Raw genomic sequence first — 21,060 nt, 5'->3', positions numbered from 1 at the left:
AAGGTTCTTAATATGTTACCTGAATTCACCTATCCTTTATAAAGTTTAATGATGCATATTCCAAATAAGACATCTTGAAAGGTTATTTTAATTTTTTGCAGTAGCCCTTCCTACGACATCATAATGCAGAAGCCATTTTTTTCCGTTGGACTTTTGAGAATTTTCTTCTCAACTTTGAGGCCCAATTTTGCCTGATATCTACGCTGACGGGTAGAAATTTTTGCATATACAGTATACAAATTCTTACCTGTTGTGGGCTTGTTGATGCAAAATATTTCCAGAAATATCCAAAAGTAATGATAAAATATGAATAAGTTACATTTCATCCGAGATATCAATGACCTCCTGCTTTTTTCAAATGGTTTCCCAGATCTTTCAATTTCGGGGTGTATAGAATAAATTTTCATACCGAACTCAGTAAAATTTGACCAAACTGAATTCCAGGACCGTTTAATTTATATTATACAGAAATTTGGGTTGGTAGAATTTTACAGATTTTGATGGGACAATTTATTTTATACTTTATACATCTAACATGTCTAACTGAAAGTGAAGTATCTTGGGAAATCTAGCACCAACAAGCACACACAAGGTAAGAATTTGTATAAAATTGAGAATGGAAATGGGGAATGTGTCAAAGAGACAACAACCCGACCATAGAGCAGACAACAGCCGAAGTCCACCAATGGGTCTTTAATGCAGCGAGAAACTCCCACACCCGAAGGCGTCCTTCAGCTGGCCCCTAAACAAATATGTATACTAGTTCATTGATAATGGACGTCATACTAAACTCCAAATTATACACAGGAAACTAAAATTAAAAATGATACAAGACTAACAAAGGCTAGAGGCTCCTGACTTGGGACAGGCGCAAAAATGCGGCGGGGTTAAACATGTTTTTTGTATATATGTTTCAGGTCATATGCACCAGTAATAGCATGTGGGTTCGTGGTCTAGTTGTTAAGACCGATGGCTACCGTGCTGAAGGTCCTTAGTTCCATTCCGACTCAGGGCCCTGGAAGTTTCAGTACATTAGAAGGGTAATTTTCACCCTCCTACACACATCTCTGGTACCCAGACCAGAGTTTAAACTAGAATGAGTACTTTGGGGGCCTCGGTTGGTTATCTCTTTGGTTTGTCTGTACATGCTGATCAGCCCAGTGGTTCTCTCCAAGTACTTCAGCATCTTCCACCATAATAACAGATTTTTCCAGGTGTCCTAGCACTCCCTTTGTATTTGGTGGAGATTGTCCTTGTAAATATGTTGTAAATACATTAGTGACTCATCTCCATTAATCCAGACAGAGTGTACACAGATTCCACTGTATGGGATCTACGTACATACATACATACATGTACATACACACATACATGTACAAACATACGCAAAAATGGCTAGCCCTCAGTGAAGTCTGAAGATTTATCTGTTTATCATGTTTATGGCAAAATTAGGTTTCAAAGTTGAGATGAAAATTCTCTGTCATAGTCCAAACGAAAAAAATGACGCCGACGTTAAGACTTCATAGGAAGGCGTCACATCAAACAATTAAAATAGCTTTTTAAAACGTCATAATTATTTGGACTAACCGGTGCGGTGTCAAATAGTTGCATGACTTGCAATTTGTAAATGACTAAATGAGTCCGTTTGCAAGACTGACATTTAAAATAAATCACTAATTTAGTATAAGCATAGTCAAATTTTGATTTTTATAATCTCATTATACCTGCAGCAACTTTGTATTGGGTGTTATTTTCACATTTTGCCGTCTTCCATTTGGACATAGAACCTGTACAGTCGCCATTGTTGTTGTTTACAAAATGAACTTCCGGTACTTATATCCTTGTAAATATATCAATTTTAACTATATATTTCATCAATTTTAGATCAATTAGTACATCTAATTTACATCTGAAATAGTTTTATATATTTTTAAAACAAAAAATAGGCCCCATTTCTGGCTGTAATAAAATATTCTGCCGCTTAGGATATCGCAGAGGTAAAGTTGTGTAATATTTCCAAAATTTGCTGATGCCAGTGATGGGATAAGTCCTGTTATAAAATCTCTCAGTAAACATGACGACTATGAGATTAAATATTTGGTAATGAAGAAATTAAATAGTTTGTCTTTGTAATAAAATGTTGTCAATCAATATGATAATACTATTAGCAGTTTATCTTTTGTTGTTTTTTATGAAAACATTTTATTCACAACACTCATAAATCAGTAAATATAGGCCTATGTGTAGTATTGTAATTATGTGTGTCAGTTAAAAGCTCCACAGAACTTATGTTACCGGTTATGTGCATTTACTTAACATAAAACTTCTATGTTTAAATTCATGAACTAACAACAAAAATAATGCAAACAAAACAACTGATAGTGATACCTTTCTCTTCTTTATTAAATAAAACTACAAAAACAAATGTAGGAAAGAACCAGCCTGTGAATTTAAAAATCAAAATCATTTATATGCTATTTAATTTTTCATCTGTTACCATGATTACCTAATAGTAATCTGTTACTCCGTTGCACATGCTGGTTGGTTTCCGGGGAACCACTTCATTAGTCTGTGAAATAAACAAAAGTACTGTAAGAAATCAGGTACAAACATTTGTTGTGCATCAAAAAGCAATATTAGAAATTAAAATCACATGTACAATTTTTAGGTGTAAAAGGTTCATACTGTTAAAGGGGCATTTAAGCTATGAGTTAGACAAAAATTTAGAATACAATGCTTTTTGTTTCAAGTATTAATAAAAGCGTAATTTTGAAAAAATATTTCGTTACAAGCAGTTAGTTTGGCCAAAATTTGTCATAAAGCTCAAAAACATTGCAGATGTATTATTCAATTGCAAATGAATAATTTAACCTCATGTGAATCCGCATTCATGTGAACTTCAATTTGACCCCTTAGCTGGAGATGGGTTATATATGTAATAGGTGTGTTCGGCTATTGAAAGGAAAAGAATGTCAACATTGAAAGTGAAAAAGGGTGAACCATTTCGTTGACTGATTCAATCCACTAAAAAATCATTCTTATACAGGTAAAAATGATGATTAACATCTTGTTTTAACCTTTAACATGTAATCAAACAGACCTAGAAAAATCCAATTGCATGTAGTCGCTATCTGTTTATATCAGGTTATATGACTGTGGGCAGTCTTCGGAGGTCATCTGGATGGTTAATTAGATGGTGTCTAGACTAAAATACACACGAAATGCTGATATATATTATCAAGTCCATGCATTGTTAATTGTTCATTTTAGACTTTTTGTATTTTGGATATACGTTTTAGTATGTTATACATCAAATATGAGAGTTTGAGTCAAATCGGTAAACATGAATTTGTCAGCTAATGCCCCTTTAACATTATTATTATGGCTTAAAAAACAATAAAAGTTTTAATTAGTTAGAAAACTATAAATACGTACTTTAACGCTTTGAATATTCCTTAGATGAAATTATTTAAAACACATCTGAAGAAAAAAAAGACACTTTTGTTCAAGATATCATGAAATTAACCTTAATTATCCTAAAATTAAGAACACAACTATCATGAGTTTTATTTATCATAGCGTGTTTTGTATCAGATAAAACAGTTTCAGTAAAAATGTTAATTCTGTTTATTTATTTTTTATACAGATTTTATATGAATATACTGATTTCCAAAATGGAAAAGAAAATAATTTCTGGACACTTAAATGAGCCATCAGCCATGGAGACAGATCAGCATCAAGATTCAACAGAGAAAGAGAAAGCTAAAAGCTTTCATGTCAACAGAGATTTAATACCTGTTGCACATTTAGATGACCAAGCATTTGATGAACTTAAAAATTTAGGACTAGATGTATTTAACCAAGAGGATTTTGAAGAAGGTATTTGCATGTAAAAATCACATTCTTGGCATATTTTTGGCATCAAGAATAGAAATTAAAAATATTTCAAATATAAGATGGAAAAAGGGATTTTTGGAATTCTTTGAAAATGAAAAAAAAATGAAAAAGTAAGAAAGTAAAAATGTAATTTCTGCACATTTATTTTCATTCCAGGTGTTATGGCACAAGTAGGAGAGGTGTTGGCAAAAGAAGAGGAAGACAGAAACAAGAAAGTTTTAGAGAAGGATCTTAGGGCTGTTGAATTTGACATAAAGTAAGTTAAATGTAGTAAAAACTATAACATTTTGTTGAAATAAAAGGCCTTTGTGCACACACACTGTAAAAAATATATCTTTTAGGTAATGTGTATTTGATAATACATTCTTAGTAGTAATAGTAACGAATGTACAGCATGTTATAAAAACTTATAAAATATATTCACAATGTCATATTTATCATATGTGCTATATCCAAAAAAATATTTTATTTGATTTGATTAATCATATTAACAGTACCTGAAATTTAGAAAATTTGATATTTGTGTATGAAATTATTATTTCAGGAATGTTGAAAAAGAGTTGAAACAGGTAACAACAGTTTTATCTTCCTTGAATACTGGTGTCACATCTGCTTTTGTACAGAAAAGATTGTTAACTGTAAAGAAACAGAAGGAAAATAAGGTAAAAAGTTACTGAAATCCTTTTTTCTGTTTCCCATTTTCATTCTTCCAGGAATTACTTATAATTCTTGTAAAAATATAAAACACACCAACCACTAACATTTGACTTCTATAAAATTGAAAATCAGATTTTTTCCTGTAATAGTAAAAGTGTAAATGAACTTTCCACATGGTAAACAATCAATCTACATTTTTTATGTTTGCTATATTTTATGTTCTTTGGGGTGAAGCTAATTTACTTCATATACTTATTGAATGCTAGATTGTAGTTGACTGAGGTATAACAAAATTATAACAGTTTTTTTTGTCTTTATTAAAAAGAAAATATTTCAAATCTTATATTACTTTTTGTTTTAGTCAAACCAATTGATGTCTTTGAAAGCAAAAGAGAAATCTTTGAAGAAGAAGCTTGGACTTAACATTCAGGAGTCTGAGGAAGAGGAGGAAGGGGAAATAACTGATAACAGTCCTGGTTTGTATACTTAAAAGAAATATTGATTTCTCAAAGAACTCCCTTGTTACTTATAACTTGTGACTGAAACTGATTTTCAAATATTCATAATATGTACAATTTGATCACATTTAGGTTAAAACAGCATAAAAGAGAAGGTACAGGGATTTTCAGAATAAAATGTTGAGTGTATGTATTTTAATCAAACAAATCTGATTTTGGTTGGCAATATACTAGTTTTCTTTTCATGAGTTATACAGGAAAGGAATAAAGTAAATTCAGTACAGCCATGCAATGGTAGTAAATTCAGTAAAATGATGAAATTAAGCAAGATCTTGAATATTTGACATGTACACTCATTCAATAAACTTTTGCATCAATTGTGATGATAATTTTACATTATATTTGATAGACTTAAATAAAGTGCTAGGACTTTCAAAGGCTCCTTCAGATGAAACTGAACAAGAAAGAATGATCAGAACAGGGGAGATGACTCCATTTGGTACAATTGTTCCTGCAGACAGATCACCAGATAAGAAAACCAATGTAATAGTCTTGAAATAGCATACACATAAAATTCTATTATTTGAGAGTGATATTTTGTAATTAATGCAATTTCTCTTCTCATTAATGTTATAAAACATGGTAAAGATAAATACATAAGTATTATTTTTTTAGGAATATGTTCAGATCCATTTGAAAATATACCAGAATATAAAAATGTATGCATTGAATTTGTTCATGTATGGTAAAAAAAATACTAGAATTTTAAATCTCCATGAAAGTTTTTTCTTTAGTTCCAGTATTCATTTTTCAAATAATTATTTGTTGTAGACTAGAGAGGAAAGGAAAATGGAAGCCATCATGAAGGCATTTGAAAAGATGGACAAAAATCAGAGAAGGAAGAGAGAATCACTAATTAGTAAATTACCAAGGAGAGACAGTTCTGAGGTATTTGTATGCATGTTCTTTGATTTAAAAATCATATTTCAGTTCCCCATGAACATTAATGGCTTAGGGTATTATGCTTTTGAAATAAACATATATTCAACTTAGATAAACTAAATATTCATGAATTTTCCAGCTATAAATGCACATGAAACCTTTTGGATCATGCAACATTCAAGTAAAAATAAACACGTTGTTTATCTGTAGGAAAACGTGAGAATTTTTCATTTCCATCTTTGAATAAACTAAAAAAAATATGTGTCGTTATTTTCTAAAATCTATAATTACAAATTACTAGAATTGCTTATTATTTAGATTGAAGAGGACAGTAAAAAAATATTTCCTGATACGAAAGGAAGGAGGAAAGCACGCAGTGATGAAGAAGGATCTTTGTCTCCATCCAAGTCTCCCAGAGCATTAGTTAAGAGTAAGTCAGATGGAGCAATGGATAAAAGACTATGTAAAATGGAAGACCTCCTAGATGATGAAGTCTGTGATGATGAAGGGGATGAATACAAGCCAGATTTCAAAGAACAGTCAGAGAGTGAAGACAGTGGTCTTGATAATACAGGTTAGAATTAAAGTAAAAGTCTGTGATCTTTTCAATTATTATCAAAAATAGGTCAACTATATCTGGTCTTGAAGGTGAACATGTCTGTCAGACGCAGTTTATCTAATTTAGACCTTATCTTTAGGGTTCATTTATCGATATTAAGTTCCTTTGATACAAGTGATCTCTAATACTTTTATCATAGAATCATAATCAGTAAATATTAGGAGATATTTCAGCATTTTCATTTAAAGAAATAGAATTTCCTCTTGATTTGATGACTGCTACCTTTAAATCAAACAATTAATAAACTGTTTATATGAAATATAATTTACCATTTAAGAAAAAAAGAAAAAGTTGAAGAAGAGGATACCAATAAAACCAAGAAGACCTCCAAAGTACATAGATTCTGACGATGAAAAAGTTGACAAAGAAGAAGGAGGAAAACAGAAACTGAGCCGAGAAAAATCGTTGAGGACCACAGATGATGGCGATGATTATTCTTTTGACAAGAGGATTCGGTAATAATAAACAGAATATTTTGTAAATGTCATACAACCATCTCTTATTAATTTTTTTTAAAGTCAAGGTTTGAAAGTACAGAGATAACTCATCCAGATTTTACTTGGATGTGAGAGGATTCTCTCTTTTGCATTAACTTATATGAAAAAAAGAAAATGCGGTATGATTGACAATGAGACAACTCTCCACCAGAGACCAAATGACGTAATAGTTGACAACTATAGGTCACAGTATTGCCTTCAACAATATATATCAATTTTTTAAAAGACTTTAAGTGAAAATAATTTTGCAATGAATCTATAGGTATTATGTGTAGTTATATATTACCTGCAAACTTCTCAAAATTTTCTTGGTGATTTTAAGCATAGGAGGATGATCAGGATCAAACCTCTAACACAGATCATAAGTGTATCTTATCTTGATTGCGTATATATGTGTTAAAATGCCATTTCAACTATTTTGAATGCCAGTTTTGAAGTTTATATAATAGAAGATTTCAATAGTCATGCCTTTTCCTTTGATGGGGGAAATCCTCCATAAATCACGAAAGATGACCAATTTGGAAGCAGTTTTGCATATAAATAGGCCATTTACATCCTAACTAATTATTTGAATATTCTTTTTTGTAGGGATTTTAACAAGGCTGAGAGGAAGAAACAAGACCTGAGAGCAGCAGGAGAATTATCTGAATCAGAGGAGGATGAGGAGATGGAAGGAGGGTTTAAAGTCCCTGGAAGAATCTGGTCTAAACTATTCAAGTAAATACATTTATATTTTTGATAATAAGTTCAATTGCTCTTAGTTCGGAATAAATGTTTACTAAATCCAGTATGCTTCAGTGTATATGGGAATCTGTCATGTTTGAATGTTTCTTTTCACTTGTAAAAGATGGACAAAATTTTACCCACTTTTTGCTTTCTTAATGTGATGGCAAGAATTATTTATTCCTTTTATTTAAGAAATTATTTTACTACATTTTTTTCTCTAATTAAAAAAAATAAATAATTCAATTGTTTAATTGAAAGAAACAAAGCTTCACAATTTGAAAGTTAGCTGTATAGACGTAATTGACAAATGCCTGTTCATGAAAGAAATATTTTATTTTGTGTCCTTCAATAAATGCTTCTCACAAGCATCTAATTTAAGATTTTTTTAAAATTTAATTGATAACACAGATACCAGAAAGTTGGAGTAAAGTGGTTATGGGAGTTACATTGTCAACAAGCTGGTGGAATTATTGGAGATGAAATGGGACTGGGAAAAACTATACAAGCAATAGGATTTCTAGCTGGTCTACGTCAAAGTAAAATCAGGGACAAACATTTTTTGTAAGTATGAGAGTTTGCAAGAATCTTGTTTTTCAAGCTGACAAGCTCTGAATTTTAAGTTAATTTGTGTACTGAATCTCTTCTATATTTGTAAAAAAAAAGAGGCAGAACATTCCAAGGGGACATTTAAAACTCATAAGACAAAGAGAAACTGACAACGGCATATCAAAAAACGAAAGACAAACAAATCCTCAAAACATAAGATAGAAAAATATAGACTGAGCTACACTTCCCAACCAGAAACTGGGGGTGATCTCAGGTGCTGCAGAAGGGTAAGCAAATCCTGTCACATGTTGCTCATAGTACATACAAATTCAAAGATAAGTCATAATTGAGATAAAGGAGGACAGGATTGTGGTTACTACTATAAGAACATTGTTGAGCGCTCACAAACATGTTTAACCCCGCCACATTCTTTATGTGCCTGTCCCAAGTCAGGAGCCTGTAGAACAGTGATTGTCATTGGTTCATGTCTGTCATACCACATCTCCTTATATAATTATTTTTATATATTCATGAAGAATTCCTAAATTTTAGAGTTGATGGTGTTCTATAGTTCAAACTGACAATATGACAGTCTCTAATTGATTTTTTACTTGTAAATTTTTATCCTGTTACCAGATTTTTGATATTTAACTGATAATATGTAATTAAAATTGGTATCAGTTTCCTCTCTAGCCCAAATTAGAGGGGGCTGTGCAAATCTGTCTTCATAATTGAAAAAAGCATTCCCTTGTGTATCTTTCCTTTTACCCAATGTCTACAATATATATTTTGATCAATCCTATCACACGACTTCAAACATTTTCAGTAATCCTTTGTTTATTTTGGACTAATTAGGCTGGATTGGATGTGATAACACTTGCAATATGTTATAATATTTCAGGTTTAGAGGACTAGGTCCTACCATTATAGTCACTCCAACTACAGTCATGCACCAGTGGGTCAAAGAATTCCATAAATGGTGGCCATTGTTTAGAGTAGCTATACTACATTCCTCAGGATCTTACACTTGTAAAGAGGTATGTGGACAAGATTTACTGACAGTTTTAGGTCAAGTAAAGTCCTTCATAAACTAGCCATTACCACTTTGTTTTATATACTGTAAATTCAGAAATAATGGGGATATTTTTATTACCGTCTTTTGGTGTGTATAAACACACTCATGCATAGTACACACCCCTTTTTCTCCCTTGAAACTTGAGAAAAAAGTTTCTTCTTATGCTTAACACGCAGGGACTTTCTGGAATAATCCCAACTTGAAACTACGTAAAATACGTCCTTTGAAAAGTGATTTCTTTTTCTTTTTCTGAGACAAATTGAACTCCAGTCCTGGTTTATAACAGGATAATGAAAGTATTGTTGCAGAATAAATAATTTAGCAAACGATGTTTGATTCTTTATTGTTTCCAAGGATGTGTTTGATTGAGAACAACAGGAAGTGTTAAATCAGGAAGTTGTTTAAATGCAAATCACAGTCGGTGAATCGTGTACGGAATACGAAATCATTACGAATATTCTTAAATACACAATAGATAAATAAATTGTAATATTTATGTTGATAAATTAGTGCTGAAATAAATATTAATCTCTGCTACTTTTATTTATTGTTTGTTGGTACTCATTGAATCGTTTAATCCGTATTATCACACTCTTATTGAATATCAATTAGGATGTCTAATCATTGTCAGAACAAATCAATTGACAATTTTGTTCCTTAATCAAATTCGTACAGTTTACAAGATGGCATTGACATGTCTGCAATTATGATTTGTATATGAAGGTTTTTAACAAAGTAAAAATGTGTTTAAAATCATCACTTTATTCAACTTTACAACCGTTAAAAGTCACATGACATGTGATCACCTGATACTACGATAGTAAAAATAACAATGGTGTTTGCTATCATCAAATGTGGGTGTTTCATTCAATTTTCAAACTTTTACCTTCTGTGTTCCTTGTTTGAATACATATACATGTAAAACATAAAAACAATCAAGTGCATGCTACGAAAATATTTTCCTCCAATCCACCTGGTTTCTAGGTTGGAATTCAGCCTGAAAAAATGTTCAAAGAACAGTGTAGCCATTCATAATACGCACCCCCCTTTTCAGAAATCGTTCCAGGGTAAAAACCTGTGTACTATACACACCTAAAGACAGTAATGCAAAAAATGCATAGTATAGGGTTCTCAATAATAAAAACTTGCACTCATAATTTCAGTAGTGATTTTCTTTCACAAAATTTTTGTAATCGCATTAATAAGATCTCAAATTTTTGCCAGTATTCTGTGTTGCGCAATAATTGAATGCATGCATTGATTTCTGAATTAAGACTACATATCATGTATAATTGTATGATATCTATCTACAGGCAGAACTAATTAGGACTATTGTGAAAGAGAACGGTGTACTGGTTACATCCTACAGTACTTTGGTAATTCACCAGGAGTTAATCATATCATATAACTGGCATTATATCATTCTGGATGAGGGACATAAGATCAGGAATCCGGATGCACAGGCTACACTGGCTGTAAAACAGGTTAGTCAGGATACATTATAAGTCAATCTAGAGCAGGGATTTCAAAAAATTTTCAAATCTTGACCTACAAATTTCAATTTTGTCCAACTTATGTTTGGCTGAAATGGAAACCAAATATGGTTAATCCAGTTATCTTATGTTCTGCTCAAACATTATCTTGAAGAAATAACTTTGAAAAAACTACTTGAACTCATGAATGCTTGACTAAAATGTACACAAATGTCAGGTTATTATTCAATGAGGCAGCAACCAAAGACAGAAAGTATACATAGAAATATATTTGTTCACTAATGACTAAACAGAATAGTGGATCCATTTTGATTTGAACCACTTACTTCTATCTTACTCACTTTCTGGTAATTAGGATTTATTTTTGCAGAGTATTTCTCATCTAGACCAAAATATTTTATTATTAAGTTATTTGAAACTTCAGGTAAAATATGCAAATTCTTCTCTATTTCAGATTAAATCACCCCACAGAATAATCCTCTCTGGATCCCCTATCCAGAATAATCTTAAAGAGTTATGGTCCCTGTTCGATTTTATCTTTCCTGGAAAACTTGGTACTTTGCCTGATTTCATGGCCCACTTTGCTGTCCCTATTGTTCAAGGTGGATATTCAAATGCTTCACAACAGCAGGTAAATATTATTATTTACATAAATTATAACTATAATTTGCGATTTGTGTGTTTGTATCAGAAAAAAATAACATGTTCTGAAAATTATTTCAGTATTACGATATTTAACAATGAATTGTCAAACACGATTCAATGATTGAATAAATACTTTTATGAATTGAGGAAAAAAAGTTAATTGGGTATATGATGACACAGTTGAGTATTTTATAATTGAACCCTTTTTGCAATATCAAATCAAATCAGATCCTAGTAAACTTTTAAACTATATTATAGGTTCAAACTGCTTATAAATGTGCCTGTGTACTGAGAGATACTATTAATCCTTACATGATCAGGAGAATGAAAGCTGACCTCAAGATTAATCTGCCCAGTAAAAATGAACAGGTATAACAATTTTATCTATTAAAAATATACTATTAGTGTTAACCTATGCAGTTAAAATGAGTAGGCTTATAACAGCGTTTTTGTGTGATCCTTATTAAAAAAATAATGAAAAAGGAAGTATGGAGTAAAATTAGTTTAGGTTAGTTAAAAAATAGGCCAACAAAACATATGGACCATTCATTTATGTTCTATTATACAAATCAAAGAAAATTTGTATAAACATGATGGATGTTCCATTTCAGGTGCTATTCTGTAGATTGACACAGGAACAGAGAGAGACATATATGGAATATTTACAGTCAAGGGAATGTCAGTCTATATTGTCAGGAAAATATCAGGTAAATGGTGTTTAATGGGTATACAAATAAATAAGGGAAAAAATATCAGGTAAATGGTGTTTAATGGTATACAAATAAATAAGGGAAAAAAATATTAGCCAACATAAAATAAGATTAAAAGAATAGTCAGATGTATGCTTGATGCTGTGGAAATCATTGAAATAGGGCAAATGATTTGTTGTAAATCCAATATTTGTGAAGAGATTGCAGGTTATGATTTAAGTGGAACTGTAGAAGTAGCAAGATTGTAATGAAGTTTTAATAATGATAGAGAGGATAAAGGATAGCTTAGAAATTCACAAGGATCAGTTAAAGGTGGTAGAGAATTAAGTGAAAATAATAGTAAACTAGATGTATTGTTCTCAGCTGTGAAAATCTGTATTATTTGTTCATTTCAGATCTTTTCTGGTTTAATCACACTACGTAAAATATGTAACCATCCAGACATATGTACTGGAGGACCAAAGTTATACATTGGAGAGACTCCAGGGAATGATGAATCATTAGAATATGGATACTACAAAAGATCTGGGAAGATGATTGTTGTAGAGGCATTATTGAGACTGTGGAAGAAACAGGGTCATAAAGTTCTGCTTTTCTCACAAAGTACTGTTGTGAGTATTTTATAACCTTCCAGAATTTTATATTGGAAAGTACAAGTGTTTAACAAAGAAAAAAAATATCAAACTGCACAAATTTTCCAGAGAAAGAGCTTAAGGATAACAGTGGCATTAAAAAAAAGGATTCTGAACAGTAAGGTGTCTTGTACTACAGCCACATACTTTTAACAAACAATTAAACACACAGTACCTGAGTTATGTTGACATGAATTAGAATTTTACAGTTAATCATGTTTATTTCAATATTTAACAGATGTTAGACATCTTAGAAAGATTTGTAGCCAAACCAAAATACAGTTACCTAAGAATGGATGGTTCAACGCCTATATCTACCAGACAGCCACTTGTAAACCAGTTCAACAAGGTATTCTGCTTTATATCACCATTACTTCCTGGGTTGATCTCATAGTCATTGCATTTCAGTGATATTTGATGGATCAGAATTTACCATAATATACAATTATGGCCCGTTGAAAAGGTGAATATCCAAAATTGTCAACACGAGAAGGTTATTTCACTGAGGGCGCAGCCCAAAGTGAAATAACTTTTAAGGGTTGACAATTTTGGATATTCATCGCTTCTAAGGGGCCACAATTGTTTTATTATACCGAACTAACAGTGGAAGGGCATTTTGAATCATTGTAAAAGCACTTACCCTTACTTGAGTCAGTAACAAACACAAGTCGACGTTCAAAAATACATGTAATTTGTGTCTTAGAATTCTCGTATGTACAACAAAGGTAGATTCTTTTTGTAAAATATTGATGGCTCTGAAAAGGACCTTTATTAGAGATATCATCGGCACAAGATGCATGTCAAAAGCCTTATTTCCTCTTCTCTCGATCAATGGGCTTCCTGTAACTTGAATGTTGCCATTTTGTTTATTTATGTCTGTGACGTCATTTTCATGAGTACAAATCAACAAACTAAAAAGGTTATTCGCCGGTGAATAATAGGGTTATTCAACGCTGGTGTACATTTTTAGGGTTATTCGTTCTTCTTGCAATTGAATGAAAATTAACTGAATTATTCCATGTCACGTGATAACGTTTTACCCAATAGAATTGTTTGAAACATATGTAAGGTATAATAATATATGTTATAAATATAAAAAATATATTGACATACTTTAATTCCTTTTTTTTTCTTTTTTTTCAATCCAACATTAAACTTGTTAATTTCTTTCTTGGTCAGTGTAAAAAGGCAGATGTTTATCATTAAAAATGAGTGTTAACTTCCAGAGAAAATCTGTAGATTTCGTTTAAGGATATAATATGCTACATGTATTATTATTTTTACATTAATTTATTTTAGGATGACTCCATATTCTTATTCTTGCTGACAACCAGAGTTGGTGGCCTTGGTGTAAACTTGACAGGCGCTAACAGAGTCATCATCTTTGACCCCGATTGGAACCCCAGTACTGATACTCAGGCAAGGGAGAGAACTTGGAGGATAGGTCAGACTAGACAGGTGACTGTCTATAGACTGGTTACTACAGGGACCATAGAGGAGAAAATATACCACAGGTAAAATGTTATCATAGTCTGTTGCTACAATAAGTAGTTATTTTCAATGTAATATGAAACTTTTGTTGTGCCTGTATACTATTTTGCATAATTTATGGAAAATTTGTGTGATCATGTATTCTGTAGTTTCAAACTAAACAAGATTAAATATAAAAATAAGAAGATGTGGTAGGATTGCCAATGAGACAACTCTCAACCAGATACCAAATGACGTAGAAGTAAGAAACTATAGGTCACTGTATTGCATTCAACAATGAGCAGAACCTTTACCACACCGTAAGCTATAAAAGGTCCTGAAATAACAAATGTAAAACAATACAAAGAGAAAACTAACAGCCTCTTTTATGTAGCCTGTAGGTTTTGTTTTATGTTTGGAATTGGATGACTCAGCTCTAGTTGACAACATACTCCACAACATTTTATAGATGATGAAAAATATATTTATAGTACTTATATCATGCAAAATTTTAGGTAGATTTCTTTGTTTTCTCAAAAAAAAATATTCCAAGATTGTGTTGAATTATGAGTATGTGATAACATTTTGATATCATTTACCTGTACTTTCAGACAAATCTTCAAACAGTTTCTAACCAATCGAGTCTTAAAAGATCCCAAACAAAGAAGATTCTTCAAAGCAAATGACTTGTATGAGTTGTTTGATTTGAATGTTGATTGTAAGGAAGGAACCGAGACTGGTGCCCTGTTTGCAGGTACTGGATCAGAGGTAAGCAAAGCTGATGTAAGAAGGAGAGTTAAACAACACAAACTCAACAGATTTGACCTCATGAAAGAAAGACAGAAAGCACAAAAAGAAAGTGAAAGTAAAGAAACTGCAAAGGATGAAGATGATATGGATGATGTGAAGAAAAATTTCAATGAAGATGAGGTAAATAGAATGAAAGAGATAGCTAAGAGGCTCAGTCAACAAATTATGACTGGAATGTTTAAAAAGCCTAATGAAACGACAGATCAAAATAGTATAGGTGAAGAAAAATCTGAAGAAAATTCAAATGGGTCTGTTTTGATTAAAGAAAATCTAGACGATATAAAGAACAATGTTGTTGATTGTGGGGAGGAATGTAGTGAATCTAAACAAACTATTGATCTGTCACCAAAACACTCAGGAATTGTTTGTGATGATGAACAACCAAGTACTTCAAAAACTTCTTTATCAGTTGGAAGTAAAACAACCAGCATGCTAAAGGAAATGTTAATAGCTGGTAAACAAAGTGATTTGCAAACACATTCATTCTCCACTAGTGAAAGGCAACATAAACACTCTTCTTCCAGTGTTGGTCATCATAAATCCCATAGAGGACGTACACATAGTCATTCCAACGCAGAAGGTAAACACAAGGTGTCTCATGGAGAACATAAACATAGTGAGTCTCATGGACAGCATAAACATAGTCAATCCCATGGAAAGCATAAGCATAGTCTCTCTAACAGTCCTCATAAACACAGACATTCATCTCATAAGGAAAGTAAACATTCCTCTGAAAATGGAAAGGACAGACACAGGAAAGATAAGAAGAGGAGACGAAAGGATGCAAGTATGTGTACAGTTTACATGTATATGTGTATCAGTTATTCTTCTCTAGTAATATAATCTTTCTCTTTGAATGTAATACATTAAAAATCCATTATAGATTTCCCTAGGGTTTTATATATGACAGACACTAGTGTGAAGGAAAAATACACTAAGGCTTTTCATGTAACAGTTGAAAATGTGGTAATACTCACTTTAAATTATGAGCAATTATGTGTCTAGAAATGTTTAATTTAGAAATGCAAGAAAGTATATGTTTTCTTATCGAAGTAATTGTGTTGATTAACATGCTTAGAATTAGAACGAGCATGTTAATGTAACTTGATTTTTTGTAATTAATTACAGAGTGTGAAGGAGAGAGGATTCCTAACCTAGTTAAAAGTGACACTTACACACCAGCAGCTGATGAGGAGGAGGAAATAGATAGAGAGAAAGAGCATGCTGCCCAGGATGATTATGTCCTTCAGAAACTCTTCAAGAAAAATGGTAAGAGATTTAGGTTCCTCTAGTATTTTGTAATAAAAAACAAGTTTTAGAATTAAATGTTATGTGACCAAAAACAGAAAACAAATATTACAAGGTTATGAATATTTATAAGAATACATAAACGTTATATAAAAAATCACAACAAACTACTAATGTGTGAACTTAGAAAATGTAGAATCATCAATTTGATTTTTTTATGCCCCCGCTGTAGCGGTGGGGGCATTAAGTTTTACCCTTGTCCGTCTGTACGTACGTACGTACGTCCGTACGTCCCGAAATTGGTTTCCGTTCTCTAACTTGAGTTTGCCTCAACCAAATGTTATGAAACTTATACACAATGCTTATTACCACAAAAGACAGATCAATTTTGAATTTTTGTGGCATCACTTTAACCGTTCTAGAGTTATGCCCCTTTATAAATGGAAAAATTGCAAAATTTTTAGTTTCCGTTCTCTAACTTAAGTTTGCCTCAACCAAATGTTATAAAACTTATACACTATGCTTATTACCACAAAACACAGATCAAGTTTGAATTTTGGAAGCTTCACTTTAACCGTTCTAGAGTTATGCCCCTTTATAAATGGAAAAATTGCAAAAATGTTTTGTTTCTGTTCTCTAACTTAAGTTTGCCTCAACCAAATATTATGAAACTGCTTATTACCACAAAACACAGATCAAGTTTGAATTTTGGTGGCGTCACTTTAACCGTTCTAGAGTTATGCCCCTTTATAAATGGAAAAATTGCAAAATTTTTATTTTCCTCTAAATATCAAGTATTTTTTTAAAATTGGAGTTATCTTCCTTTGTCCATGATTATAGTTGAATCAACTACAATCAATGCTTTATACAATGCAATGTTTAATTTTGACTTCCACTGATAAAACACAGATCGAGTTGAATTTGGGTAGTGTCACTTTAACCATTATTGAGTTATTCCCCTTTATAAATCGAAAGATTGCAAAATTTTTAGTTTCCATTCTGTAACTTAAGTTTGCCCCAACCAAACATTATGAAACCTATGCACAATATTCATTACCACAAAACTAAGATCAAGTACAAATTTATTGTTTCTGTTTTCTAACTTTAGTTTGCCTCAACCAAATGTTATGAAACTTATACACAATGCTTATTACTACATAATACAGATAAAGTATGAAATTTGGTGGTGACACTTTTACCATTCTTGAGTTATGTCCCTTTATAAACATAAAAATTGCTGAATTTTTTAGTTTGTCTCAACCAAATGTTATAAAACTTCTACACAACTGTTCTAGAGTTATGCGTGTTTACAAATATAAAAATTGCTGAATTTTTAGTTTCTGTTCTCTACTTAAGTTAGCCTCAACCAAATGTTATGAGACTTACACACAATGCTTATTACCACAAAACTCAGACCAAGTTCAAATTTGGATAGCATCACTTTTATTGTTCTTCAGTTATGTCCCTTTTTAACTATATCATATGCAAGTGGGGGCATCATCTGTGTCCACATGTGGACACTATCCACATTTATTTTTAAATGTTTTAGCTTTGGTTTAAAATGAAATTGAAGAATACATATTATAAGAAGGAATGAAAGACAGAAACCTAGCAACAGTAAAGAAAAAATGACATCAAGACATGATCTTCAATGATAGAAAAGTATTCTTACTATATATCGATCTCTAAATCACCAAGACAACTGCTGATGGACATCAAATTTCTTGATAAACAAAAAAACACAACATTAAGAAACTCTGCAAGTTTCTATATTTGGAAAGGAAACATGTGCATGTAGCAGGTTAAACTAGTTTATGAAGACTTAAATCCTTCCTCATCAATTTTCTTGATTATTTGAATAGCTATATGTATTTTAGTTCTAGAAAATGTAGGAGAAATTCAGTTGATTTACCTAAAAATATATTTTTCAGGTATACAAGGTGCTTTGAAACATGATGTGATTATGGACCCTAGTAAACATGATTATATGATAGTTGAGGCAGAGGCTGATAGGGTTGCAACGGAGGCTGTCAAAGCTCTAAAAAGGTCAAGGTCACAGTGTCTAGGAGCAATGTCTGGTGTACCAAACTGGACAGGTCAACATGGTACTATGGCTAAAAAGTAAGTTTATTGTCCAAGTTATACAATTTCTCCAGAAAATTTCAAACAACTTGTGTTTCTTGCAAGAGACTTACTAGTTGAAAATATTATGGGGAAACTAAACATACAAACAAAATGTGTATAAACTTTTTAGTAAAATGAAAAAGTATCCAGTAAATTAAAATTTTTCCATAGAAATAGGTCATGATGGTATAGATATAAATTAAATTTGACAAAAGGACATGTATTATAATTATTATTTTATGGTTTTGGCATTTTTTTATTGTTTGAAACAAATATATATTAATACAGACCTTTTTATATCTCTTTTAATCATTGAAATTGTCATGTTTTTTTTCAGACCAAGATTTGGACAGAAGAAAAATACCCAGTTACTTGAAACTGTTGTACAAACTACATCATCTGATGTACAAAAAATGAAGAAGATTGAAAAGGGTGAATTTTCTGGTGAAAAGAGTCTCTTTGATGGTACCAAAGCAGGAAGTGTTGTGATTAATACAGATACTGGATCCTCAGCTCCTGAGGTTATGACTTCTGATGAACTTTTAACCCGAATGAGAAGGAGAAATGTAGTTAGTGGTAATACAACTGCTACTACTTCTACTGGTGCTGAAAATGATGAAGTAAACCAACAAGACGATGATTCATCGACTCCAATAGTAGATGATGATTCATTCAAACTTATAACAGAAATCAGAAATTTTATAATGTTTGAATGTCATTCTATGTGTAAGGCAATGACTCAGGAAATTTTAGATGAATTTGGACCAAGATTACCTCCTGCTGAAACAGCAAAATTTAAATCTATGTTGAAATCTATTTGTGACTTTGAAAAAGTGGATGGCATTGGATACTGGAAACTTAAAAATTCATTCAGATGACATTTTTTGTATTTGTTAAGTTTGTAAATATATGAATTTCAAAAGGCAGCATTTAAAATGTATGAAGCAGCATAAATGAACAAAATAAATTGTAATGAAACCAGTGATCACCGAAATCATTAAAATATTATGTGTAAATTACAAAGCTTTTGCCATACAAAATATGTTCCTGTTATTATTTGTAGGCAATAACATGTAAATCATACAACATTAATTTCTTGTGCTTGGTCTGTTACGTTTCCCCTTTTCAACAGGAAATTATTATAAATATGTAATATACCAGTACTTAATTCAGAATACATTTCTTCAATTACTTTGAAAAAAATAACACATACATTTTTAGTACCTTTAGAATAAAGGATTATCTAATTGTAGATATTTTGTATTTTGATAATACGTCTGTTTGTTCTTATATTTTTCCTTTTGTCTTTAAAGTGCAATATCAGAGACTATTTGCTGTGCTATCTTTGTTTTTCTTTTTATTTTGAAGTTTTGAAATGAGTGAGATTATTTTTACAATTTGCTTTGTAAATGATGAACATTATTAGTTTGTTAGTTTGTAAAATCATGTAAAAAAAAATGGTTGTGGCCTTATAACTTATATTTAAGTTTTACGATAGATGTTACAATTATTGTAGTTTGATAAACCTAATTTACTTGGCATTAGTTTCTGTAAATTTGCTAAAAATTAAAGGAACCAATGTCAGCTTGTTATAACCAGAAGAGTGTCTCAGGAAGTTTCAAGAACAATGGCATATTCAGCATTTTTTTCTATTCCTCCCCCCCCCCCCTCCCCCCACACACACACACATTTTGCTTTGTATCATTTCTTCATCACATGTTAGTGTAGAATTCAGCTAATTTTATCAGGAAAATAATATCTGCCAGAAATGAAGAAGGAAAATATGAGATCTCAATTTGAATATATCAAGGATAGACATTGTTAATCAACTTTCAAAGTAAAAAAAAAGTGACGTTGTACAGTCCATTAGAACCCAACAAATCCAACGAGATTTTGTAGGATGATTTTCATTTGAATAGTTTCTTTGAAAAATATTAATTAGGTTTAAATGTTTATTTTATCTTAATGAATATATTACAGTTATACTATTTACATTCATTTTGATATGTCTTATTTGAACCAGAGAACAAAAATAAAGATGTTTAAAACTTGTGATTTTTTTGTCTGTTAATGAATATGATGAAATGGAGAAGTGGAGTATACATTGGTGAAACAGCAACCCAACAATATTGACATGACAGCAACCCAACAACACAACAAAATGTTAAAAAAGACATGTACCGAGCAATATATTGTCGAGTTTCTATCCATTTAAAATATTATTTGTTATATGTTACAACCATTCTGCAAATCTTTTTTTAAATGCTATTTTGTATAGATGGACATAAAAAACATATCTTATATCTTGTTGAGTGGGTATTCCATATAATCCACATTGCTGGAAGCATTTCAGAAATCATTATTGGAATGAGCAAGGTTTAAATTGATTCAAAATATAACAGTAGTGACAGAAAGTTTGTCAATGTATATAAAGTTTAAAGTGGTGCTGATCAGACTTCCAATGTTACAGATTTTACCAGAACTTCCTCCATCAATACAAACTGGCTGTCA

General features: G+C 31.4%; 2 protein-coding genes across 2 annotated transcripts in view; one reads left to right on the top strand and one right to left on the bottom strand.

Annotated features, from left to right (window-relative positions):
- Nucleotides 1-1,804, bottom strand: part of LOC127709813 (tether containing UBX domain for GLUT4-like) — a 71,785-nt gene extending 69,981 nt beyond the window's left edge. The window contains exon 1 of the mRNA XM_052215469.1: nt 1,725-1,804. Within this exon, the coding sequence (XP_052071429.1) occupies nt 1,725-1,802 (78 nt within the window). The 5' untranslated portion in view covers nt 1,803-1,804. The remainder of the gene's footprint in view (nt 1-1,724) is intronic.
- Nucleotides 1,805-1,992: 188 nt separating this feature from the next.
- LOC127709326 (DNA excision repair protein ERCC-6-like) lies at nt 1,993-20,601 on the top strand. Its single transcript, XM_052214790.1, has 23 exons — nt 1,993-2,100; nt 3,647-3,879; nt 4,054-4,153; nt 4,442-4,559; nt 4,916-5,030; nt 5,422-5,555; nt 5,844-5,960; nt 6,273-6,528; nt 6,851-7,028; nt 7,659-7,787; nt 8,205-8,357; nt 9,244-9,379; nt 10,731-10,901; nt 11,365-11,541; nt 11,814-11,924; nt 12,167-12,262; nt 12,661-12,876; nt 13,136-13,246; nt 14,197-14,411; nt 14,979-15,964; nt 16,306-16,446; nt 18,357-18,546; nt 18,887-20,601. The coding sequence occupies exons 2-23, from the start codon at nt 3,654-3,656 to the stop codon at nt 19,425-19,427; spliced, it is 4,617 nt and encodes a 1,538-aa protein (XP_052070750.1). The 5' UTR covers nt 1,993-2,100; nt 3,647-3,653; the 3' UTR covers nt 19,428-20,601.
- The last annotated feature ends 459 nt before the right edge of the window (nt 20,602-21,060 follow it).

The sequence above is a fragment of the Mytilus californianus genome, unplaced genomic scaffold (assembly GCF_021869535.1).
Source record: "Mytilus californianus isolate M0D057914Y unplaced genomic scaffold, xbMytCali1.0.p SCAF_7, whole genome shotgun sequence".
Lineage (NCBI taxonomy): Eukaryota > Metazoa > Mollusca > Bivalvia > Mytilida > Mytilidae > Mytilus > Mytilus californianus.
The sequence above is the reverse complement of the archived record's forward strand: the minus strand, read 5'-3'. Positions and strand labels throughout refer to the sequence as shown.

Bases quoted from the DNA above. Each gene is read 5' to 3' on its own strand.
- LOC127709326 (XM_052214790.1), top strand. From the start codon at position 3,654: ATGAATATACTGATTTCCAAAATGGAAAAGAAAATAATTTCTGGACAC. The intron at 3,880-4,053 runs GTATTTGCATGT...TTTTCATTCCAG, and splicing joins CCAAGAGGATTTTGAAGAAG to GTGTTATGGCACAAGTAGGA. The intron at 11,542-11,813 runs GTAAATATTATT...ACTATATTATAG, and splicing joins CAAATGCTTCACAACAGCAG to GTTCAAACTGCTTATAAATG.